This window comes from Lepisma saccharinum, chromosome 29 (genome assembly GCF_977018435.1).
Source record: "Lepisma saccharinum chromosome 29, izLepSacc3.1, whole genome shotgun sequence".
NCBI lineage: Eukaryota > Metazoa > Arthropoda > Insecta > Zygentoma > Lepismatidae > Lepisma > Lepisma saccharinum.
In genome coordinates, this window is record NC_139257.1 from 39,489,255 (window position 1) to 39,511,071 (window position 21,817).

Sequence of the window (21,817 nt, forward strand, 5' to 3'; positions counted from 1 at the left end):
GAATCAAAGATTTTCATAGCCCCTGCTGCTCAATCTGCATTTCACGGCATCACCCAGCACTTTTCTTGTCCAGTTAGATGCAAGTGTGCATGGTTATAAGTAATGTAGCCAGAATGAATGTACTATTTAGTGTAAACTTAATTAAGAAGTACTTCTTGTATGTATATATTGCTTGCATTGTGAATTTTTCCCCACAATTTATGGTTGCAAACAACAACTACCAAAATTCCTTCTTGAATGGCAGTATGATAATGACTAGCAGCTTCAGCTTAATTTAATGCAACAATAAAACATTTTACAATATAATATCTTCATAATAATAATCCAGTTGAGGGTTTTCTGAATTAATACACATGGGAAAGTCAGGATTAAATGAAGTCCAGAAAACAAGTGAATATTGAGGTTTGAACAAAAACTAATGTCAAGTTTAAAGATATCTGACAAATGAAAAATATTTTCAACATTTTACTTATATTTAGGATGACTATAATATTTTGACTCAAAAACGGGACATCCCAAGAAGAACAGTTTACCCCTCCTCCTGAAAAATTGGTTAGGCCTAATTATAAAATTAGTTACTATTTATTAATGATAAATCATAAACAATAAATGAATATGATCTCCCGTTGTCAAAAGGTATTAGTAATTATTATAATCTCAGTACGATTTACAAAGCATTTCTCGTCCCACCTGATCAACCTTTAATGTTAGTCCTATGCTGAAGTTGAGTAATGCTAGAAGAAGCTTTATTCTTCGTCAATCATTCATTAATCTCCCTGAAAACCTTACCCCACATATCACACACAACTCTAGATTTTTTTTTTGAGTTTGTGTCAAGACGTAGGAAATTTAAATTCTTGTTGCAATTCCGTAAAGAAACTGTATGCTTATTTACTGCTCTACAAATAACGGAACACATACAAACAATACCTCTTTTTTTTCTTAGCATGAAATGTCTCAAATTTAGACTTGGTTTTCAAGGTAACTCCTAGACTTTAATAAAACGAGACATATAGTGGCTTTTTAATTATATGTCCTGGTCAAAACGGGATGTATAGTCACCCTACTTATATTGCAAGAGGACTATTGATGCTGCCCTTTTGAAACATAAGAAGATAAAATTTTGAAACTTTATGCTGTTAAAACATGAAGGTAAACGAAAAGACACTGAAGAACTAGTCATATTCATGTAAGTAAATGAGATATCAACTTAAAATGATTATGGTTCCTCAAAAAGAAGAAACAAGTAACAATTAGGCAAATGAAACAAAACATTATCAAGGATAGGGAGGAGATACAGTTGCGCTAGAGGTCCAACGTTCCAACCAAAAGATAAGACAACACAAGGAGTTTTCCATATACACATATGACATCTCAACAAGATATAATAAAGTAACCAGACTAGAAAAATAGCACTATTGAATGTGGTAATACTAAAAATAATATAATTGAAGCTTATGATTACAACAAAATATGCAGAAAAAGGAATGAAAGACAGCAGAGAGAATAAGATACCTGGTATTTTTAGCAGACTCTGTGGAAAATCTGTTGCAGCATGTAAAAGATATAAAAATGTTATGAACAATATACCAGAGAGGTAAATCTATTAAAAGCCATTGAGAAAAAAGTTTGCACACACTCAAACACTAGTTATACAAACATTATCAATTTAAAAATAAATCAAGAGGTTAACAGCTTATGTGTTAATTGTCTTACATCAGATTGGTAAACCATGTTATATCATCAGTATTTTAGAACAGGTTGGCAAAGATGACAAGGGAATGTGTTCTTAGCACTATTATCTACAGGGTGTCAAAAAACACAACAGGTTACAAAACTGCTCAAAGTGTTCACTATAATGTTGCATATAAAGGTGAAGACAATATTTCCACATACATTGAGATTTGCTGACTTATCTCCACGATACATTTTCAATGGAAAACACTTCAGGACAGGATAGGTCAGGCACAGATGAGATGGTTCGGACACATGAAGAGGATGGATGCAGACAGACTACCAGTAAGAGCTTACAATGAACAAGGATAGTTTCTTGTATGTACGCATTGCTTGCATTGTAGAATTATTTTCCTGTAGTTTACGTTTATTACAAGCATAACAAAACAGTTTTTCGTTGTGACATTTCAGGAGAACACACGCTCCTTTCATCAGACATTTATTGAAATGAAAATAAATGTCTGATGAAGGGAGCATGTGTTCTGAAATGTCACAAAGAAAAACTGTTTTCTTATGCTTGTAATAACCGTAAACTACATGAAAATAATACAAAAGGAGTGGGAAGAAGGCCAAGGGGGAGACCAAGATGTCGGTGCAAAGAGCAGATAGCGGAGAGTGTTCTAAAACAAAAAAAAAGAAATAAAACAAATATGGAGAAGAGGACAAATTGGAATAGCATGGAAAGAGAGGAGTGATGGAAGACCAGGAAAAAATGGAGGCTTGACTTCTATGGCGACCCAGCCAGAGGCAGGAAATGGCAAAGGATGAGGATGAGTTTGTCCTGATCTCTCACTCATCATTTCTTCTAATTGTAATGATTACAAAGGAGGTAGAAGGGATATGAAAAATTAGGTACTGACTAGAGGTTGATCAATTTACAAAACATTTCATCAGTTGTGGATATGTTAGTTGTTCCTTTTGGTTGGTTAGTGTGTCAACACTGGAGAACATCAATGTTCCTAAAGCTATATGTACACAGAAATCATAATTGTTAAAAGGAAAATTTGTTTTTACCTCCCACTGTGAGCACTGCTCTTTCTGTAACAATGGTGTAGCCATCGGAAGCAGAGCACACGTATGTTCCTGAATCAGAAGCCGTTACACTCGTGATGACAAGCAAGCCTTGGCCATCGTCCACAGCTCTTCCGCGAGGCAGTTCTCCTGCTTCTTTGCTCCATCGAAGTGTTACAGGATCCTAAGGGATAACATTGCAAAATAAGATAACAAAATTGGAAAATGCAGATTTTTGTACATTGGAGTGTACTAAAACAAAAGTGTTTGCTGAAAAACAAGGGATTTGAAACATCTGCTGTTACTAAGAGGCAGTGGGCGGTAATCAGTTTCAAAGCATTCATTCATGGCTGTCGATATCTTCATTGTTGTCCCCTGGCAGGGTATCATGTTGTGTACCCTGTGGCCTGTATCAGTGTTACTCAAGGAACAATAAGAATTTATATTATATAGGCAGAACTCATTATGAATGTGCGAATTACTCACATTAGCAATATAACACGTACTTTAAAAATATTTAAAAATATTCAAAAAGCACAAAAAATGGCACGTACGTTTTATGAGTATGTTATTTACAAAACGACCTTTCGAGAATCTACTGTTCTCTTCTTCAGGTCCAAAACTTCGACTTCGAAAAACTTTCCATAGCCACGTCAAGATATTTTAAAAACCAGGAATAAGGATGTGGATTTGATACAGGTTAGACAGGAATTCAAAAACTATGCCTAAAACTGTTGTAGCCTCCATATTCCATTACAAATTAACAGTCCCTGAAGTTAAAAGATCCTTTCCATCTAAAACACGTATTTCAACATTGAACAATTTTAAAAAGTTTAAAATCGGCCTGCGTTATTCTGAGGTTACTACAGGTAGTGAAATGACTGAGGTTACTAAGGGTAGTGAAATGATGCAGGCCGATTTTAAACTTTTTTTTTCAACATTGTTGGAACCACGGCCAAAATTACCATTGGCCAACGGTATGTTTTTTCGTTGGGCCAACCGTTTTCAGTACAGTTGGCCCAACTACTTTTGGTTACTTGGGAATTCTGAATACATACATATCATGAAATGTAAATTGTTCATTGATTATTAACATAACAATATATTTTTACATGTGAAATAACACAGAAATACTCACAGCTCTTGATAAAGATCTTCCTGAGCATCTGAATGTAACAGTATTTCCTGCTTCGACAATCTGAATGGTTGGCTCTGTTATTGTAATTGAAATTGTTGGCACATCAGGAGGAGTTGGTCTAAATGTTGGTCCTACTGTTGGGCCAGCGGGTTCTGTTGGTATGAAAAGTTATGTTAATTATTTTGCACTATATGTGGTAAAAATAACCCATTTACTTAATTACATGGTATTGTATCCGAAATATAACTAATGTAAGTGCATTAGTCGAATTTATAAAATCTAGTGCATAATCAAGACAATTTTTAATTCATTATTAATATATTAGAAAATTTTATTGTGAAGTGACAACATATAGCATGCACGTAAATACACAACACAAAATGAACTGAAAAAATATTAATTATTCATTCAAGTTTTACTTCTTTTCTATATAATTTTAAGTAATTGTCATGCATATATACTTGTTATTCAAATTTGAATAACTAACAATCTGATATTATATTTTCTGAAGTTATATCTCCAGTTTAGCATTCAGTATCAACTAGTTCATTCAGAAGAAACACATTAATATTATTTAAAAGAACTGTGTAAATGCAAACCATTAACAATGCACATATCAGACAAAACACAATACTGCAATGCTTTTTTGAGTAAAAATATTACTTTTTCAGTCTTAAACATACAATACCCACTACAGTACATATTTTCTCAAACACACAGAATAATAAAATAAAGCTCCAATGAGCCAATAAAAAGTAGTACTTAAGCAATATTACATATAGCTAATGCCCAACATATACATACATAATGTTAGAATTACCAATAAATTTATCATTCAATTGTTAGTTGCTAACAAGCAAACATTAGTTAATACAGTGTTCAAAAGCAACTATGTCTGAAACAGATACATGCGGTTATAACTATTTCTCAGCTGCTACCCATGATTTCGAAATAACATGCATGATTAAGTAAAATGTATATTTCTCAATAACATGCATTATCCAGTAAAGAAGCATATCCTTTCAACTGCTACCCACAAATTCTACAGTAACATGCATCAAGTAAAAAGCAAATTCAACACTTGTGATATTACACAGTTGATGTAACAACTATAGCAGTAAAGATTTATACAGTAATTTTACTATTTATTGTATTTAAAGAGCATTTTAATAATTATAATTTCACAGAAGAAATGTATAATTATTGTTTCTCAAATACCACATCCTATGGTCTTTCTTTCTACTCATTTCTGTATGAATGTAAACTCCTGCTTATTAATGGCTCTTTTGGTTAAGGTATGCTAATTGGTTGCTCAATTTACATGGAATGCAGTTGCTTACTCTCAATATGTTACTCCAAACAAGTACAATATGAAAAATAAACAAGTGTAAAACAGTGAGAGAGAAAACCTGAGAGGGGAGGTAGGGAGGGAAGAGAGAAAGGACCGACACAGATAGAGAGAGAGAGAGAGAGAGAGAGAGAGAGAGAGAGAGAGAGAGAGAGAGAGAGAGAGAGTGAGTGAGAAAGAGAGAGAGAGAGAGAGCGAGAGAGAGAGAGACAGAGAGAGAGTGTGAGTGAGTGAGAAAGAGAGAGAGAGGAAGAGAGAGAAAGAGAGAGAGGAAGAGAGAGAAAGAGAGAGAGAGGAAGAGAGAGAAAGAGAGAGAGAGTGAAAAAGAGAGAGTGAGAGAAAGAGAGAGTGAAAGAGAGAGAGAAAGAGAGAGAGGAAGAGAAAGAAAGAAAGAAAGAAAGAAAGAAAGAGAGAGAGAGAGAGAGAGAGAGAAAGAAAAAGAGAGAGAGAACATGGGAGAGAGGGGGAATGTGTGTATGTGTATTTCAAGAAAGATATACAAAGTAATATGGAAAATGACAATCCAAAACAGACAAAACATGCATTACTAAGCTTTCATGAAGAAACCAGACATTGCAAGAAGTATCTCACTGAAAGTGCCCTTCATTACGACAATTAAATGGATGCAGGCAGTCATATATTCTAAAGAATTTGATCTGAGTAAGCTGAAGCTTCAAACTGATCAACTTGATTAAAGAGAAAGGACAGATGGAATACAAAAAAAAAATATTGTAGAATAAGACACTAGAATAAAAAAGAAGAAAACCATAAGATAACATGAATGCCATACACCGTACACTGTAACATAGGGAAACACTTGAGATAATTTTTTGATGTGAAAACAATGTAGTAAATAGGCTACGACTTGCAAATTGCACACTATCATAATATTGGCCATTTATAGAGGTGATGTGATTAGCTCTGACTGCCATTACAGTCTCGAACCCTTCCTATGTACCCATTTGATAGAGGATGAGTTAACCCTAAAGTGGTCTCACGTGAAAAATAAAACTCGTCTACATGACAGTTACATGCCCCACACCTCTAAAAAAAATGCAGTAATAGGAACCACTGGACTTTAGTGTTGAATCCACATGAGCACATTCGTAACTTGGCAGGGGCAAAGGGGGGGGGGGGGACTTGCCCTCTCCAAAATTTTAAGGTTAATAAATTTATAAGTTAACGATACATTTGTTAACCTCCTGGGACCTGGGGAAGAAATGTATTGAAGTGTATATTTTTATAATTGTGCAAATGTAAGCTATATAGCAAAATAGATCTGGCTGTCATTTTTTGTAGGATGAAAAACTAATCATTCTGGCTTCTGAAGTTAGGTCCCATGTTTGATTCGACCCTACAAGTTAAGTCCCAAGTTTGATTCTACCCCTACAAGTTAAGTCCCAAGTTTGATTCTACCCCTACCAGTTAAGTCCCAAGTTTGATTCTACACCTACAAGTTATGTCCAAAGTTTGATTCTACACCTACAAGTTAAGTCTGATTCTACACCTACAAGTTAAGTCCCAAGTTTGATTCTACACCTACAAGTTATGTCCCAAGTTTGATTCTACCCCTACAAGTTGTCCCAAGTTTGATTCTACCCCTACAAGTTATGTCCCAAGTTTGATTCTACCCCTACAAGTTAAGTCCCAAGTTTGATTCTACCCCTACAAGGTAAGTCCCAAGTTTGATTCTACCCCTACAAGGTAAGTCCCAAGTTTGATTCTACCCCTACAAGTTATGTCCCAAGTTTGATTCTACCCCTACAAGTTATGTCCCAAGTTTGATTCTACCCCTACAAGTTCAGTCTCAAGTTTGATTCTACCCCTACAAGTCTCAAGTTTGATTCTACCCCACCAAGTTAAGTGCCAAGTTTGATTATACGCCTACAAGTTAAGTGCCAAGTTTGATTCTACCCCTACATGTTAAGTGCCAATTTTGTTTCTACACCTACAAGTTAAGTGCCAAGTTTGATTCTACCCCTACAAGTTGTCCCAAGTTTGATTCTAGCCCTACAAGTTAAGTGCCAAGTTTGATTATACCCCTACAAGTTAAGTGCCAAGTTTGATTCTACCCCTACAAGTTAAGGGCCAAGTTTGATTCTACCCCTACTAGTTAAGTGCCAAGTTTGATTATACCCCTACAAGTTAAGTGCCAAGTTTGATTCTACCCCTACAAGTTAAGTCCTAAGTTTGATTCTACCCCTACAAGTTGTCCCAAGTTTGATTCTACCCCTACAAGTCCCAAGTTTGATTCTACCCCTACAAGTCCCAAGTTTGATTCTACACCTACAAGTTAAGTCCCAAGTTTGATTCTACCCCTACAAGTTAAAAGTCCCCAGTTTGATTCTACCCCTACAAGTTAAGTCCTAAGTTTGATTCTACCCCTACAAGTTGTCCCAAGTTTGATTCTACCCCTACAAGTCCCAAGTTTGATTCTACCCCTACAAGTCCCAAGTTTGATTCTACCCCTACAAGTTGTCCCAAGTTTGATTCTACCCCTACAAGTTAAAAGTCCCCAGTTTGATTCTACCCCTACAAGTTAAGTCCCAAGTTTGATTCTACCCCTACAAGTTAAGTTCCAAGTTTGTTTCTACCCCTTCAAGTTAAGTCCCAAGCTTGATTCTACACCTCCCCCAAAAGTTAAGTTTCTAGGCCGATTTTGCCTCCCCCATCCAAGTTAGGACTCAAGTTACGCCCATGCACATGAGTAAATGCATGTTGCTGCCTAACTGTCCTTTTTTGTCAAGTGAAATGGGTACATGGGATTATATTTGCATACATAGGGACACATGACATTATATCTGTTTTTGCTTACTGCAGATATTTAAATGTTGAAATAGATTGTGTGTGTTTAAGTCTTTGCTTTGAACAAATATAAGTTGAACCTAAAACATGCGTAAAAACATTCACAAAACTTTCAACGGTTCTTTCAATCAAGAAATTCAAAAGTGACAGTGTTGGTTATTAGTCGCTGAATGCCAATGCCAATCATTTCACTACGAGTGCGGTATGTTCGAGCATGGAGATTCGAACGAGTTTGAGCGAGCGAAAGTGGTCCGTCGCAGTACTCTAGAGGTGAAGCTCCTTGGGCAAGTTGACCAGGCCTACATCTACAGAGGGTCCTCCATGGGGGGGAAACATTCTTTGAAAGGGGCCACAAAATGAAAAATAGTGAGATACTTGAACTGTGGTGAAAATATAAAAAACAAACTCTGAATATTACATAACTTGGTCCAAGAGTTAAACCTTAAATTTGTGCCCTCCTCAACAATATGGGCCCTGGCCTCCACATATGTTAATCTAAGCTTGTGCACCAAGGAGATTATTACTTGCAATTTGTCCATAATAAGAATCACACCTGTGCCTATGATATTTGTGACAAATGTTTTGTTTTAAAAATCCAAATTTGGTAGTGATGAATATTTACTTTGTAAAAAACAAGTCTTCTAATAAACCTGAGTAACAATCTAATTATTGTGTGTTGATAATATAAACAAACTTTTACCAGATTATTTACATTGGTAAGAGTGGAATGTGTTTTAAGGTGCCTAGCTGTTTATATATCCTAGCTTCCTTTCGAGTAATTTGTCATGATGTACTTTATATTATTAAAAGATTTAAGATGGTTTAGAATATAAATCATTCTGCAGCTTAAAATTTACAGAAATTTACTGTAACAATTCTCTTCAACATCAGAAATTCCATTACAAATTTCGATTACTTAGTTTTCGCTATTTGCATAAACAGAACACACTGCATCATTCCCAAATAGCACACGAGCTTGTGTCAAGTCTACCACTGCTTGCATACAGCCAGACAAAGTGAGCTTTGGGTAACCTCCTTCTTGTGTTATATTCTTCATGAAGTGAGATTCTAACTTGTGCAGCAAGCTTGCTGCAAGCTTATAGCATGCAAGTACAAGCTTGAAGCAAGCTTGTTCATTTGGCATGACAAGCAAGCTCAATGTGCTATTTGGGTTATGTTTTCAATCAGATACTGGTAGTGAAAACATAAAATATATTCACAAATAGTACTGACAAGTTGTAACATGAATAATAGTATGATAACGCAGAAGTGTCTTTTTTAAAGCCCAACAGATGTAGGCCCACTTTACATGGAAGCATTTCCTTTAACATTCTTGCTAGCATAAATGCTAAATGCTTCCAAAAATCAAATAATGCTTTACACAGAAGCATTTCATGTAACGTTTTGGTTAGCTTTTGCGATTACAATGTATAATAGATACAGCACGAAAGGCACATCGAGTTACACCATCTATGGTGAGTGCATGGTGTTCACAATTGAAACGACAAATATTCTTCCCTATGTGTACTGTATACATTATCAAATATGTATCTATGGTGTTCACAATTGAAACAACTAAAATATTCTTCCCTATGTGCACTCTATAGATTATGAAGTATGTATTTATGGTGTTCACAATTGAAATGACTAAAATATTCTTCCCTATGTGTATTGTATACATTATGAAGTATACAGTGAACAGTATACAGTTGACAAGGGAAAGCCACCTGCTAGAATGTTCCAGAATAACTTTCTAATAGTATAGAGGGGAGTAATTTTTGTGTATATATATCGGCTGTTTTGTACCTTGCTACATTTGTGCTTGGTGCAGAGTCTGAAGAAGATCTTGCTACAAGATTGAAACATTACGTTTAGTTTATGTTTTTAATAAAATAAATTTCTGCCTTTGTCAGCATATTGAGTTTTTCATATTATGAAGTATGTATTTATGGTGTTCACAATTGAAACGACTAAAATATTCTTCCCTACGTGCACTATATACATTATGAAGTACGTATTTAAACTTTTTTTGTAGGGAATTTAATTCCCCTTGGTTGAATAGTTATCAGTTTTTAAAAATGTGAAGCGATACATTGTTTACAACTCACTCGGCCTCCATGAAAGCTGCATTTATGACCTAGAGCTTGCTTCTGACTGGTTACGCTAGAAAAAATGCTATGGAAATAGGTCCGATTCTATCCTTGAGAAATGCCATAAGATTTTTCACCTTACACATTAACATTTTGGTCACGGCATAAATGCCCAGGATAATGCTTTCATCTAAAGTGGGCCTTGTACTAAAACAAAACTACAACGGCTCCACATTTCAGAAATTTTCATACCATATACAGATATTGCTATTCAAAAATCACAAAGAGGCCTTACATTTTATCAATCAAGACAGGAACACAACACTGAAATGTTAGTGAACAATGGACATCACTACACGCAGAGACAAAATCAAAGTGAGCATCATTTTTTGTTCTTAAATAAAATGTTACCGAACCTGCATGAATCATTGACGTTAGTTCCCCTACTACCGTGCCTTGATGGTTTCTGACTCTACATCTGACTAGCTTGTGCTGGGGCATAACTATCATACCCCACAGCCTCTTTGCACCCCAGTGATATTTGTAATAATGGTTATTGTAGGAGGGTGAATTTGGGGATGATGCAATTGAGGGCTCATCTTGAAATTCTATCGCAAGTTCTTCGTTGCTGTGATAACTACATGTGAAGGTAACTTCGCTGCCCACAGGACGGTTTACACGTGAGGGCATCAACTCCACCATTATACCACCTAGGAAGTCAGTTAGCAAAAATAAAAAGAAACAACACCAAAAATATTCAATCATTATCAGATGCATGCAAATTTATGTTCATCTTGTTACTACTGGGTATTATCAGTTCTTTTAACTTTCTCACACTAAAACAATCATGTTAACAACAAAACTACATGCACCATTAACAATGTAACATACAGGGTGTCCAACAAAAAATTGTCCAAAAATTAGATTATTTTACAGCAAGAGGCGAGAGAAATCTATGTCAATGTGGGTCTGGAAATGCATTATTTTTCGAAGTTTCATTGTGGGAAACTATTGTCAGCAAAGTAAAATGAGGGATTAATAAGGAGAACCTGCTACACTTCACGGTGTTCTTACGGAATTACTACTTTCAAACTACGGTTCTCAAACTATTATTTCTTACCAAAATATTTTTATATTTTCTCCCGACATGCAAAACAACAATCCTTATGTTACATTTCCTTTGTTTGAATTTGCCGAAACATTTTTCCACATCTGCAACTTGAAAAATGCACATTTCCAAACTCTTATGTTAACATGCACCGTCTCTTGCCTTAAGGCATCCAAATTTTAGCCAGACTTAATTGGAACATCCTGTACATATAAATATTTTATGTGCACAATATGTTATCCATGCAATTAAAACAAAAGTACTGTTATGTTTGAATGTGTTATGTTTTGTGTTTTTTCTTTTTTCAAAGCAGCTTCAAGATTAAATGTGTGAACCAGTCAGTCATGTTATATTTTAAAATGTTAGTATTTCTAAGAAAAATTGTTACAGAGATTGGAATGTGAGTAATTGTAATAAATTAACAATATTAAAGATTCCATTTCATTTTCCATATTTGTTCTTAAACTGCAGTAAATGGAAATTTCCTACAACTGTTTCTTAGCTCTTAAAATAGCAATGGTGGAAAATATAGTGATTTACTGTATCAACTTGAGAGGTTGAAATGTTCAAAGCAGAATATAAACATTGGCTATTTTCCTTATGATGACTTGATAAAACATAAATCTGGTAATCAGTAAACAATACTTACAATAAAAACTTTAGTGAGCATGTTTTGCATAATATGAACAATTTCAACAAGCAAGCTCCCGATTCTTTAATAATATTAAGCTTTGTAGCCTGTTTGTACAGCTCTTTGCAACACAGTATTATATGTACAATTTAACTGTAATTATGGGGTAAGAAGGAAGTCAGTAAAAGAAAAATAATAAAAAGTAGAAAAGCACAAGAGGAGCTTGGGAAGATGCTACATAAAGAGAAACATGCTTTTTTTGCCATGATTTTACATTTGATTATTAAGAAGTTGTTAATATGTCTAGATCTAAGGGCAAATTCAGAGGAATTGGATACAAATTAAATTACAAAAGTAGATATTTTGAGAGAAAGAATCAATATTAACGTAAGTAATGAATGATAATGAAAAATTAGTTTGTAATCATTAGTTCAGTGAAAATACGACGACACTGTTTCACATTCTGTTATTTATTAAGAGAGCACTATACCTGTCTGGTACAGTCATAATTATTGTATAAGTCAATAATACTGATTTATTTTATTATTAGGAAAATGTTATGTCATTCAATATGTTCATCTCTGTACCTAAATGCATTTCATTGATTGCATTTGTGTTTTAAGTCCACTTTATGCACAGTATGGCTAACCGGGACTGGACCTAGAGTTTAAAGTGGTTCCAAACCACTATGTGCCTCCGCAAGGTATAAAACCTGGGACCTCTTCATTACAAGGCAAGGACATTTCGATGTGAGCATTGTCTCGTATATAAATTTGGAAAAGTGACCATTTGAAGAAGTTATCTGAAAATGGACTGATATTATTCTCTACAGATGAAAAAAAAAAAGGTAAAGTGCTCCCCTGTGCATAGCACCATGCCATGAAGGCGTATAGGAGGTGTGGGGGTAACGCCCCACACTTTCTTGATCCGGTCGTGAGTGGGGGTGATGTGATCAGGATCACGCCCCTGACCGCCTTTAGCCCCCAGGGTTTCCCCCAGGTACCCAAGTTATTCGACGCTGGGTAGGCGCCGGCGCCGCTTCCACCGTTAGAAAAGTTCCCGGATTTGAACCGGCCGGGGATCGAACCCGGGACCTTTAGCATGGTAGTCAGACGCGTTACCGACTGAGCCACCACGGCCACTATTCTCTACAGATGGCACTGTTATATTTAAACTTACTTGTACATTTCACAGTACATACTCTGCTAATTTTTCTTCATGAATGTACAGAAGTTTTTGTCAATATCACTTTAATTAAATTGAATGCTTTTAGAAGTTTTAAACAGCACAATTTCAGTTAGTATAATGAAAGTTTTCTGAATAAATTCTGAAATGTTTAAATTGAAACATTCGTAACTGTGCTATTTCATAACCATTATGAGGTCAGACAGCCTAATTGGGACAAGACCTGAACCACTGTGGAATGTGGTTTCACCCGGGATTAAACTTGAAACCCTCTGATTGCCAGATACAGTAAATAAGCAATGTATAGAGCTGAAAAGTCTGGTTGAAAATGTTACTGTTACTGAAAATTAAGAAAAATATATATTTTCAATTTGAGAATGAGTACAGTAGAACAGACAGGAAAATAAAACAGCAAGAAATTTGAACTATCGTCATTCATATGTTGAGATCTAGAGAATGAGAATTGTACAATTCTTGCAATTAAGATGGACAAGCAGCTAGCTATATGCTACTTAAATAGCATATCTTAATATACAAATGTACACATATTTTAAATTGGATTCTTTAAATGAAGCTGGTATTTGATACAGTGAATATCTGTAAAGTTTCTTTTATAGTTGTAATTGACTAGTGTGTCAAACATGCACAAAGAATCATGCAAGAAACAAAGAAAGACAGTAGGGAAGATTAGCATACCATGCATTGTTGTGAATCACAATGTAGGAGGGATTCACACAGATGTTCTCAAGTTACCACACATGTGTTACCTGGCTGGTAAACCGAGAACACCTGTTTGAATCATGTTGCCAAGAAAGCAACTATTCATATAATGTAGGAGTGATTTTTTAAGATATTACAATACATACATATCAGGTACAAGCAATATTATCTAACAATAAAAAACAAGGTGCAAAATTAAACAATCTACTGAAGAACTTGAAAACTGTTGTCCACAACCATCACTAAATACAAACAACAATTTTAATTAAACATTGAAAATTTATGGAAAACGTTAACTACAATTACTTGCAAATCATGCAGTGAACAATTTAGAATTTTGAAAGTTGCGAAACTTTTAATAATACCTGGAATAGTAGGTGCTTAAACCTTACCTACGCTGTCGCAGTAACGACCAGTGTACCCTGCTAAGCAGTTGCAAACGACTCTTCCATCTACAGAGGCTGAGCAGCTCTCCTCGTTGCTGTTGCACGGACACTTTCTGCAGGAACGATCACCTGGCTCCCTGTAATAGCCTTTCGAACATGCCTAGAAGAAAAACATTGCCTTAAAATTGCAAGCAGTATTTCCATATAATTTTTAATCAAGGTGGCTCTAGACTAGGGGATGATAGACATCCCAAATTTTCGAGGACAGATCTAGAATGGTATCCAGGGTGGCAACTCTAGGATCATGATAAAATTCAAGTAATATTCCCGCTTTTCAAGGCAAACTTTCCAAAAATTCACGTGTTCAAGAAAGCAGATGCTTTCCTATATCAATCCTACAAATTATCACCTCTCATCACCCACACACATAAATATATATATTAACAATATAAAGGATATGTGTGATTACAATGTACCCAACAATTCTAATTTAATTCAATTAAACTGTATATATATTTATAACACCATTAAGCCTTGTTTCCATGATATGAAAAACTCAATATGCTGACAAAGGCAGAAATTTATTTTATTACAAAACAAACTAAACGTAATGTTTCAACCTTCTCGCAAGGTCTTCTTCAGACATTTCCTTAAAATTGCAAGCAGTAATTACATATAATTTTTAAACAAAGAATGGAAGAAGGTGTTAGAAAGAGTGGAAAGGACAAGAGAGAAAGAGGAGAGAAGGAAGAAGAATGAAGGAAATAGAGCGTGAGATAAAGAGTCCAGCAACATTCTCTTTCAGGTGAAAGTACAGTTGACAAGGGAAAGCCACCTGCTAGAATGTTCCAGAACAACTTTCTAATAGTCTGGAGGGGAGTATTTTTGCCTATATATATATATCATCCTGTTTTGTACCTTGTTACTTTTGTACTTGGTACAGAGTCTGAAGAAGACTTTGCTAGAAGGTTAAAACATTACGTTTAGCTTAGGTTTTATAATAAAATAAATTTCTGCCTTGGTCAGCATATTGAGTTTTTCATATATATATTTAATATGGAGTTTATATTTGGTATTTCGCATACTCAGGCTTGAAATACATCTGGAAACACAAGTCTCAAATTACAGGAAATACTAATCTACGAAAAATTGTCAATTGTATAACAATTTCAAAATTACATAATAAACTTCAAGATATTTTATCGTACAATAATATTCAGTCTGTCAGATAGATTGTACTGAAAAGGGCACTAACTAAGTACACGGACCGAGAGAATTCTGTTTTATTTTCCATGTAGCTTTCTCTTCCTTCCTCAATAAAAATAAAAGCTAAACAGTCAAAAACTTGCCTCCGAGCATTTATAAATATGTATAAATTCAAGGGGATCTGAATTAATAAACGTTACAATTTTCCGTCTTTTTCATGTGTACGGACAAAAATTCACATAGAATTCTTGAAGACACTATTTCATGCATAATTCGTGAAATTCAAGGAATTCCCAGTGAATAGCCACCTTGTGGAATTCAAGGAATTCCCAGTGAGTAGGCCACCTTGGGTATCATTTGTCCCAGTGTCCAGAAAAGTTTCTTCAGGATGCACTAATGTCCCAAATTTGGGCAGGCAAACAGAAATGATTTTATTTTTTTATGAACTACATTCCTGTGCACGAATCTATTGGGTAAGGTAGAAAATGGTTTTCTGGAAATTCTTTTTAAGTCTTGAGTCTCATAGCAAATGTCAGGGAATGCTCTGTAGTTAGTCAGTTTCAAACTGTAACTGGTCAGGGTTACTGTTACTTGAGAAAAGTATTACACGAGTCAATGAAAACCTTAAAAGTCCAATAATAATTGTAGGGCAGACTGTATACAGTTCAATTTTACATGAGGTGTCAACTGTAATTTACAAAACAACCTCAAGGCTGCAACATTAATCAGGTGAACTTCAAAATGGCATTCTTGTTATTTAAAAGATGGTGCCTCCTCTACACACTTGCACCAGTGAAGAGAAGTGGTTTCTTGCCCTCTGTCAGCCTAAAACTTACAGAAATTTCTCGCCTAATGAAAATTCAATGTCTCTGTGACTGCTTACCACACTATCAAGTTTACTAATGGAAGTGAAACTTTGACAGTGGTCTCCGTTCGCAGGCAGATGGGTGGAAAGGCCTTCACAGTGGCTCATAAGTGACTGCACGCAGACCCTACTTACAGGCACTAACTCAAACTTGAAAATATATTAATTAAATTAGGCACACACACAGAAGATGTACTATGTATATTTTCAATGAAAAATGCAGGCTCGATGTATCATCGCTCTACCACTGACCGATTAAGCCTGATTTTTCGCTAGCGCTATTTACCTGTATGGAATCGTCTTTGCAAGTGCTACCGCAAAGGGATCTGTTGCCTTTGAAACACTGTACACGTCGATGTTGCCTGGTTCCTCCAGCGTAGAGATACCAGTTCATTAAATTAGGCACACACAGGAGATTTACATCAGCACATCATCTGTGTGTGCCTAATTTAATGAATTGACATCTCTAACAATAGGTTATGCTAAAATGCAGCAAACTTGTGCAAGCCTACATACAGAAATCTACTAATAAGAAACAAAAACACATTAAGGTTTTCAGTTGAGTCTCCATTGTAAATTTTGCTTTTATCTGCATTAGCAGTAATTTATTACCATATATATTATGGTACGAGGGATGTTCATTAAATATTTCCCCTGAACCAGTTCCCATGGACGGAGATAAACGAAAGTTGGTACGGACATTAGTCCTTCTCTACATAGGAACCACCAATGGCCACACATTTTTCCTATCACTTTATGTACCCGTGGAGACCTTGTTTGTAGAAGTCTGCAGGTTGCTCTAGAAGCCATGACTTGACCTCAGAAATCAACGTTTCATCGTCGTGGAAGTGCGTACCCTTCAGACATGACTTCATGGTTGGGAAGGGTGGAAGTCTGATTGTGCGAGGTCTGGAGAGTACGGGGGATGAGGAAGGATTTCTTATTCGCAGGACCGTGCTTCTGTTGTGAACTGGAGCTTTGTCTTGCAGGATGTGGATGCCTTTGGTCAGCATGCCATGCCTCTTGGTTTTGATGGCCTTCCACAATTTCTGCAGCAGTGAAGCGTAATATGTCCTGGTATTTGTGGTACCCTTCGCCAGGAAATCCATCATAATTACTCCATGCTGGTCCCAAAAAACCATGAACATCACTTTGCCCGCTGAGGGTTGGACACGAGCCTTCTTTGGTGGTAGTGAGTCAGCATGCTTCCATTGCTTTGACTGGGCCTTGATCTCTGAGTCATAGTGATAGACCCATGTTTCACCCTGGGTGATTAGTCTGTCAAAAAAATTCTCCTGGTTTTCGTGGCACATGGTCAAATTAGCCTGGGAGCACGTGACTCGTTCCTGCATTTGGAAAGGTGTGAGTAGCCGAGGAACCCATCGGGCAGACACCTTCCTCAGGTGCAAATGGTCATGGATGATTTTTTCCACAGACCTCACACTGATCTTTACTTCTTCAGCTAGTTGGCGAACGGTTATGCGGCGATATTCCAAGATGGCAGCTTTCACTTGCCCAATGGTGTCTTCATCAATGGCTCACTGGGGTCACCCGAGAATGGGGTTGTTTCTACTGAAGTCCGACCACACTTGAACTGACGATGCCAGTGCTTCACTACGTCATATGATGGGGCATCCTGTCCATAGGTGACTTTCATCTCATCAAATGTTTCCTTTGGTGTGCGGCCTCTCAAGTAAAGAAACTGGATGACTGCTCGGTATTTCAGTATTCTACATTAACTAGAAATGGGTCAGGGGATATCTTTAATGAACGTCCCTCGTATATATATTATAACTCATTAACATCAATTCCTCAATACAAAGTACCTCGCAGGAAGTTCCTCTGTATCCCACTGGACAGCGGCAAGCCTCAACATCGAGGGCTTGTGGTTGACCTGTGAACTGTGAGACAGCGGTGTCCAAGGCAACATCACTCAGGTAGGTAGTGAGCATCAGGTTGCTGTATGATGCACGTATGAGAATGGCTTCAACATCTGAGAGGACAGTTATCAGATCTCCACGACTTGCTGGCCTTGGCCCACTTGGGTCCAGTTTGCTCCATCCGTATTCTCGCAAAGGTACAGCATACACCTGAAAAACATTACACATTGACAAAAATAATATGTTTGGTATGCAAAGAAACTGAAAAATAATGTACCCAATTCTTCTCAATCGTAAATTCCACTGATTATATTAATCTGTACAAGTGTTTATTGTATATTTTCCTATTCATTTTCAAATCTTATCAGTGAAAACCCCTAAGTCTTTAGAGAAAGTATTTTTTTTCTCTCATATAAATTAACCTTTTGGATCCCAAGCGTCTCGATCGAGATACCCAAATGTAAGCCTCACTGTCCCAAGCGTCTCGATCGAGACTCTGTGTCAAGGTCGTAGTTTTTACATTATAACTTTTCTATTTTTGGCTAGAATTTCAATTTTTTTTTATATTGTTCCTACTTCATGAAAATGAAGGGGGAAAGGCGGGAAAAAATCTGTGATTCATTCTGCGTACAATGGTATAACTTTCATATCTCTAGGGCATTTAGTTTCTGAGCTATAGTCATTTCAAGGTACCGCTGCATTTTGAAGCTTGAATCAGTGGCGTGCCGACCATTCCTTTTGGGTGTACAACTCAAGTTACATTGGTCATATGATAACAATGCAAATATTTTTGTGTTCCTTACATGTCAGCGATCATTTCCATGTGCATGTCGACACTGTCATGTACTTTTTTCTTGGGGGGAGGGTGGGGGAACCATTTTTTCCCCCGAAATTTTGGAATTTTGAGAGTTAGCCCTCCCCCCACCACATATACGCCAAATTTGCATAAATTTCATATAGTCTGAATCTCTGGTTCATTCCACGTACAACGGTATATCACTCATCTCTCTAGGGCAATTAGTCTCCGATCTACACTCATTTCATTGAAACTCTGCATTTTGCTCAAAATCGGCTCGGGAGAGAGAGGCTTACATGTGAAAAAGGCCTTGGGTCTCAAAAGGTTAAAGAGGCAGGAGATTTTCTCTCCAGCACCAGTTTAGATGCATAGACAAGGTCTAAATAGTGAAAATAATTGTAAAACATAAAACGTAAGCAGTTTTCCACATCTTCTCAGCAAGGGTCTACAGAAATAACACAAATAAAGACAAACCATTTACTGCTGAATATTTGTTGAAAGAAAACATGTAAATTTCATATTCTTGAAGAAAAAGAAAATAGGTATTCAGTTAAATATGATTAATATGCTATAAAGTTTTAAACATAATTTTAATGGTTTCTACACTGTACTGTCATGTGCATATTTGTTACTCTACACTCAAAATCATGTACAAAGTTAAAAAAAAAACACCAGGTTCTTTGTAATACACCAGAGATGATTTCAAAAGTGCTTTTATTGACAAAACAATAGTGTTCACTATCATGCGGTTGGATTAACACATGATATAAGCATGCAACCGCATTACAAAAAAAATAATGTGTGCAGGCAAGTTTAAATAATGAAGCCATATTTAATTTTTCATTAATTGCAGGAAGAGAAATATATTGAAATAGTGTTTTAAAGTTTAACCAAGATGAGGCTGTCAAATCTTTTAACTGCAAGTGAGTAGAGTGTAGCTGATTCAAGCAGATGCCTGCCTTTGCATTGTCAAAATGTGCAACATTCTTCAACACAGTCATCACTAGAGAAAGGATTTCTAGGACCACATCTATTATTTCTTCCTACAGCCTAGATGTATGCCATTTAGATATCTTTGCATTTCATGTACACATAACCTCTCTACTGAAATTCTACAGGAGCTAAAATGTCTAAATGCTGTTTCAAGTACCTGCTGCAACAAGTAGGAAATGCAACCCTGCAAGTGACCTACAACGTCGCTTATTTTCCAAACTGACACTACACCAGAAACTACAACTGCGCTAGTATAGTGGCTGTATACACTTTATGCACAGATAGACTAATCAGGATTGCGCCTACAGTTTAAATTGTAATATAATTAAGCCCATTCTAGAATGGGATTCTGCTAGGCGAATAGGAAAGGAGAAGAGAGAACTAGTGAGAAAATGAAAGGAGGCCAAAGAAATAGAGAAGACATCATGAATTGGAATGGAAGACTCAAGATAAACAAGGAATGGAAGAGTGTGTTAGAGAAAGTTGAAAGGATGAGAGAAAGGAAGAAGGAAAGAAGAAGAATGAACAAGGAAGAAAGAGAAGAGAAGACGACCAGGGGAGGAGGTATTCATCCATATCCAAAAAGGCAGGAGGAGTGGGGGAATGATAAACAGGTAGTTCCAGACTCTTGCTAATCTTGACCTGTCAATCACCTGTCAGTTTGGTAGACCCATTAGTCAACTGTCAAGAGGCCATATGTATTTAATTCCTTTGGAGAAATCGTCCAAGATAAGGACTGTCAAGATGATTTTTGTTTGTGTGGCTAGTCACCCTGCTGTGTGTATGTAATCTTTATGTGTGTAGTATAGTTTATCATTTTAGTTTAGTTCTTGTCTGAGGAGGACACTGATACATTAATTTATTAACACCTATCAGTCTAGTTCTTCGTCTGAGGAAGACCCTGATACATTAATTTATTAACACCTATCAGTCTAGTTCGTCTGAGGAAGACCCTGATACATTAATTTATTAACACCTATCAATCTAGTTCTTCGTCTGAGGAAGACCCTGATACATTAATTTATTAACACCTATCAGTCTAGTTCGTCTGAGGAAGACCCTGATACATTAATTTATTAACACCTATCAGTCTAGTTCTTCGTCTGAGGAAGACCCTGATACATTAATTTATTAACACCTATCAGTCTAGTTCGTCTGAGGAAGACCCTGATACATTAATTTATTAACACCTATCAGTCTAGTTCGTCTGAGGAAGACCCTGATACATTAATTTATTAACACCTATCAGTCTAGTTCGTCTGAGGAAGACCCTGATACATTAATTTATTAACACCTATCAATCTAGTTCTTCGTCTGAGGAAGACCCTGATACATTAATTTATTAACACCTATCAGTCTAGTTCTTCCTCTGAGGAAGACCCTGATACATTAATTTATTAACACCTATCAGTCGTAAAATTGAGTTTATAAAATTCTAAATCCTTTCTTTTAGCACCTAAGAATCCATGCCCTAGTCATTATCTCTATTTGGTGTCTAAATAATCAAGATGGTGGAATAGTGCACACAGTGAAATAGAGATGTTTCCTAGTAATATTTAACATTGTTGGTGTTGGTGTTAAAGAGAGGAGGAAGAAGCTATATGTATGGGAACATGGTGGCACCAGCAAAGGGACAGGGAGAGGAGAAAACAAATAACTGTCCACTTTAGTTGCAATTTTGCTGTGGTTCTTTTGTAACTCAAGATTAACCAAAGACCTACATGATGGCCATTAAATCTTGAACCAATGGCAGTATTACTTACGTGAAATTTAAAATTTCACACTTCCACATTGCACAATTTAATGGTTAAATCCTATTAATTTCGAAGATCCACTGTCTTCATTCACAAAAGGGTACGGCGTTTGAAGCGGAGACAGTACCGTGTCACTGCTTTGTTTGTTCCCGGGTGGCAGTAGTTGC

The 21,817-nt window shown here is 36.3% G+C and overlaps 1 protein-coding gene across 19 annotated transcripts in view; it reads right to left on the bottom strand.

The window, feature by feature from the left end:
• trol (terribly reduced optic lobes) overlaps nt 1–21,817 on the bottom strand; it is a 1,072,318-nt gene that overhangs the window by 139,721 nt on the left and 910,780 nt on the right. For 18 of the 19 annotated variants that reach the window (XM_083114888.1, XM_083114893.1, XM_083114886.1 and 15 more), the window contains 5 exons: nt 18,054–18,317; nt 14,163–14,316; nt 10,543–10,836; nt 3,884–4,035; nt 2,749–2,929 (listed from right to left, as the gene is read on the bottom strand). In XM_083114888.1, the coding sequence (XP_082971014.1) occupies nt 2,749–2,929; nt 3,884–4,035; nt 10,543–10,836; nt 14,163–14,316; nt 18,054–18,317 (1,045 nt within the window). The remainder of the gene's footprint in view (nt 1–2,748; nt 2,930–3,883; nt 4,036–10,542; nt 10,837–14,162; nt 14,317–18,053; nt 18,318–21,817) is intronic. The other variant, XM_083114894.1, reaches the window with a different exon arrangement.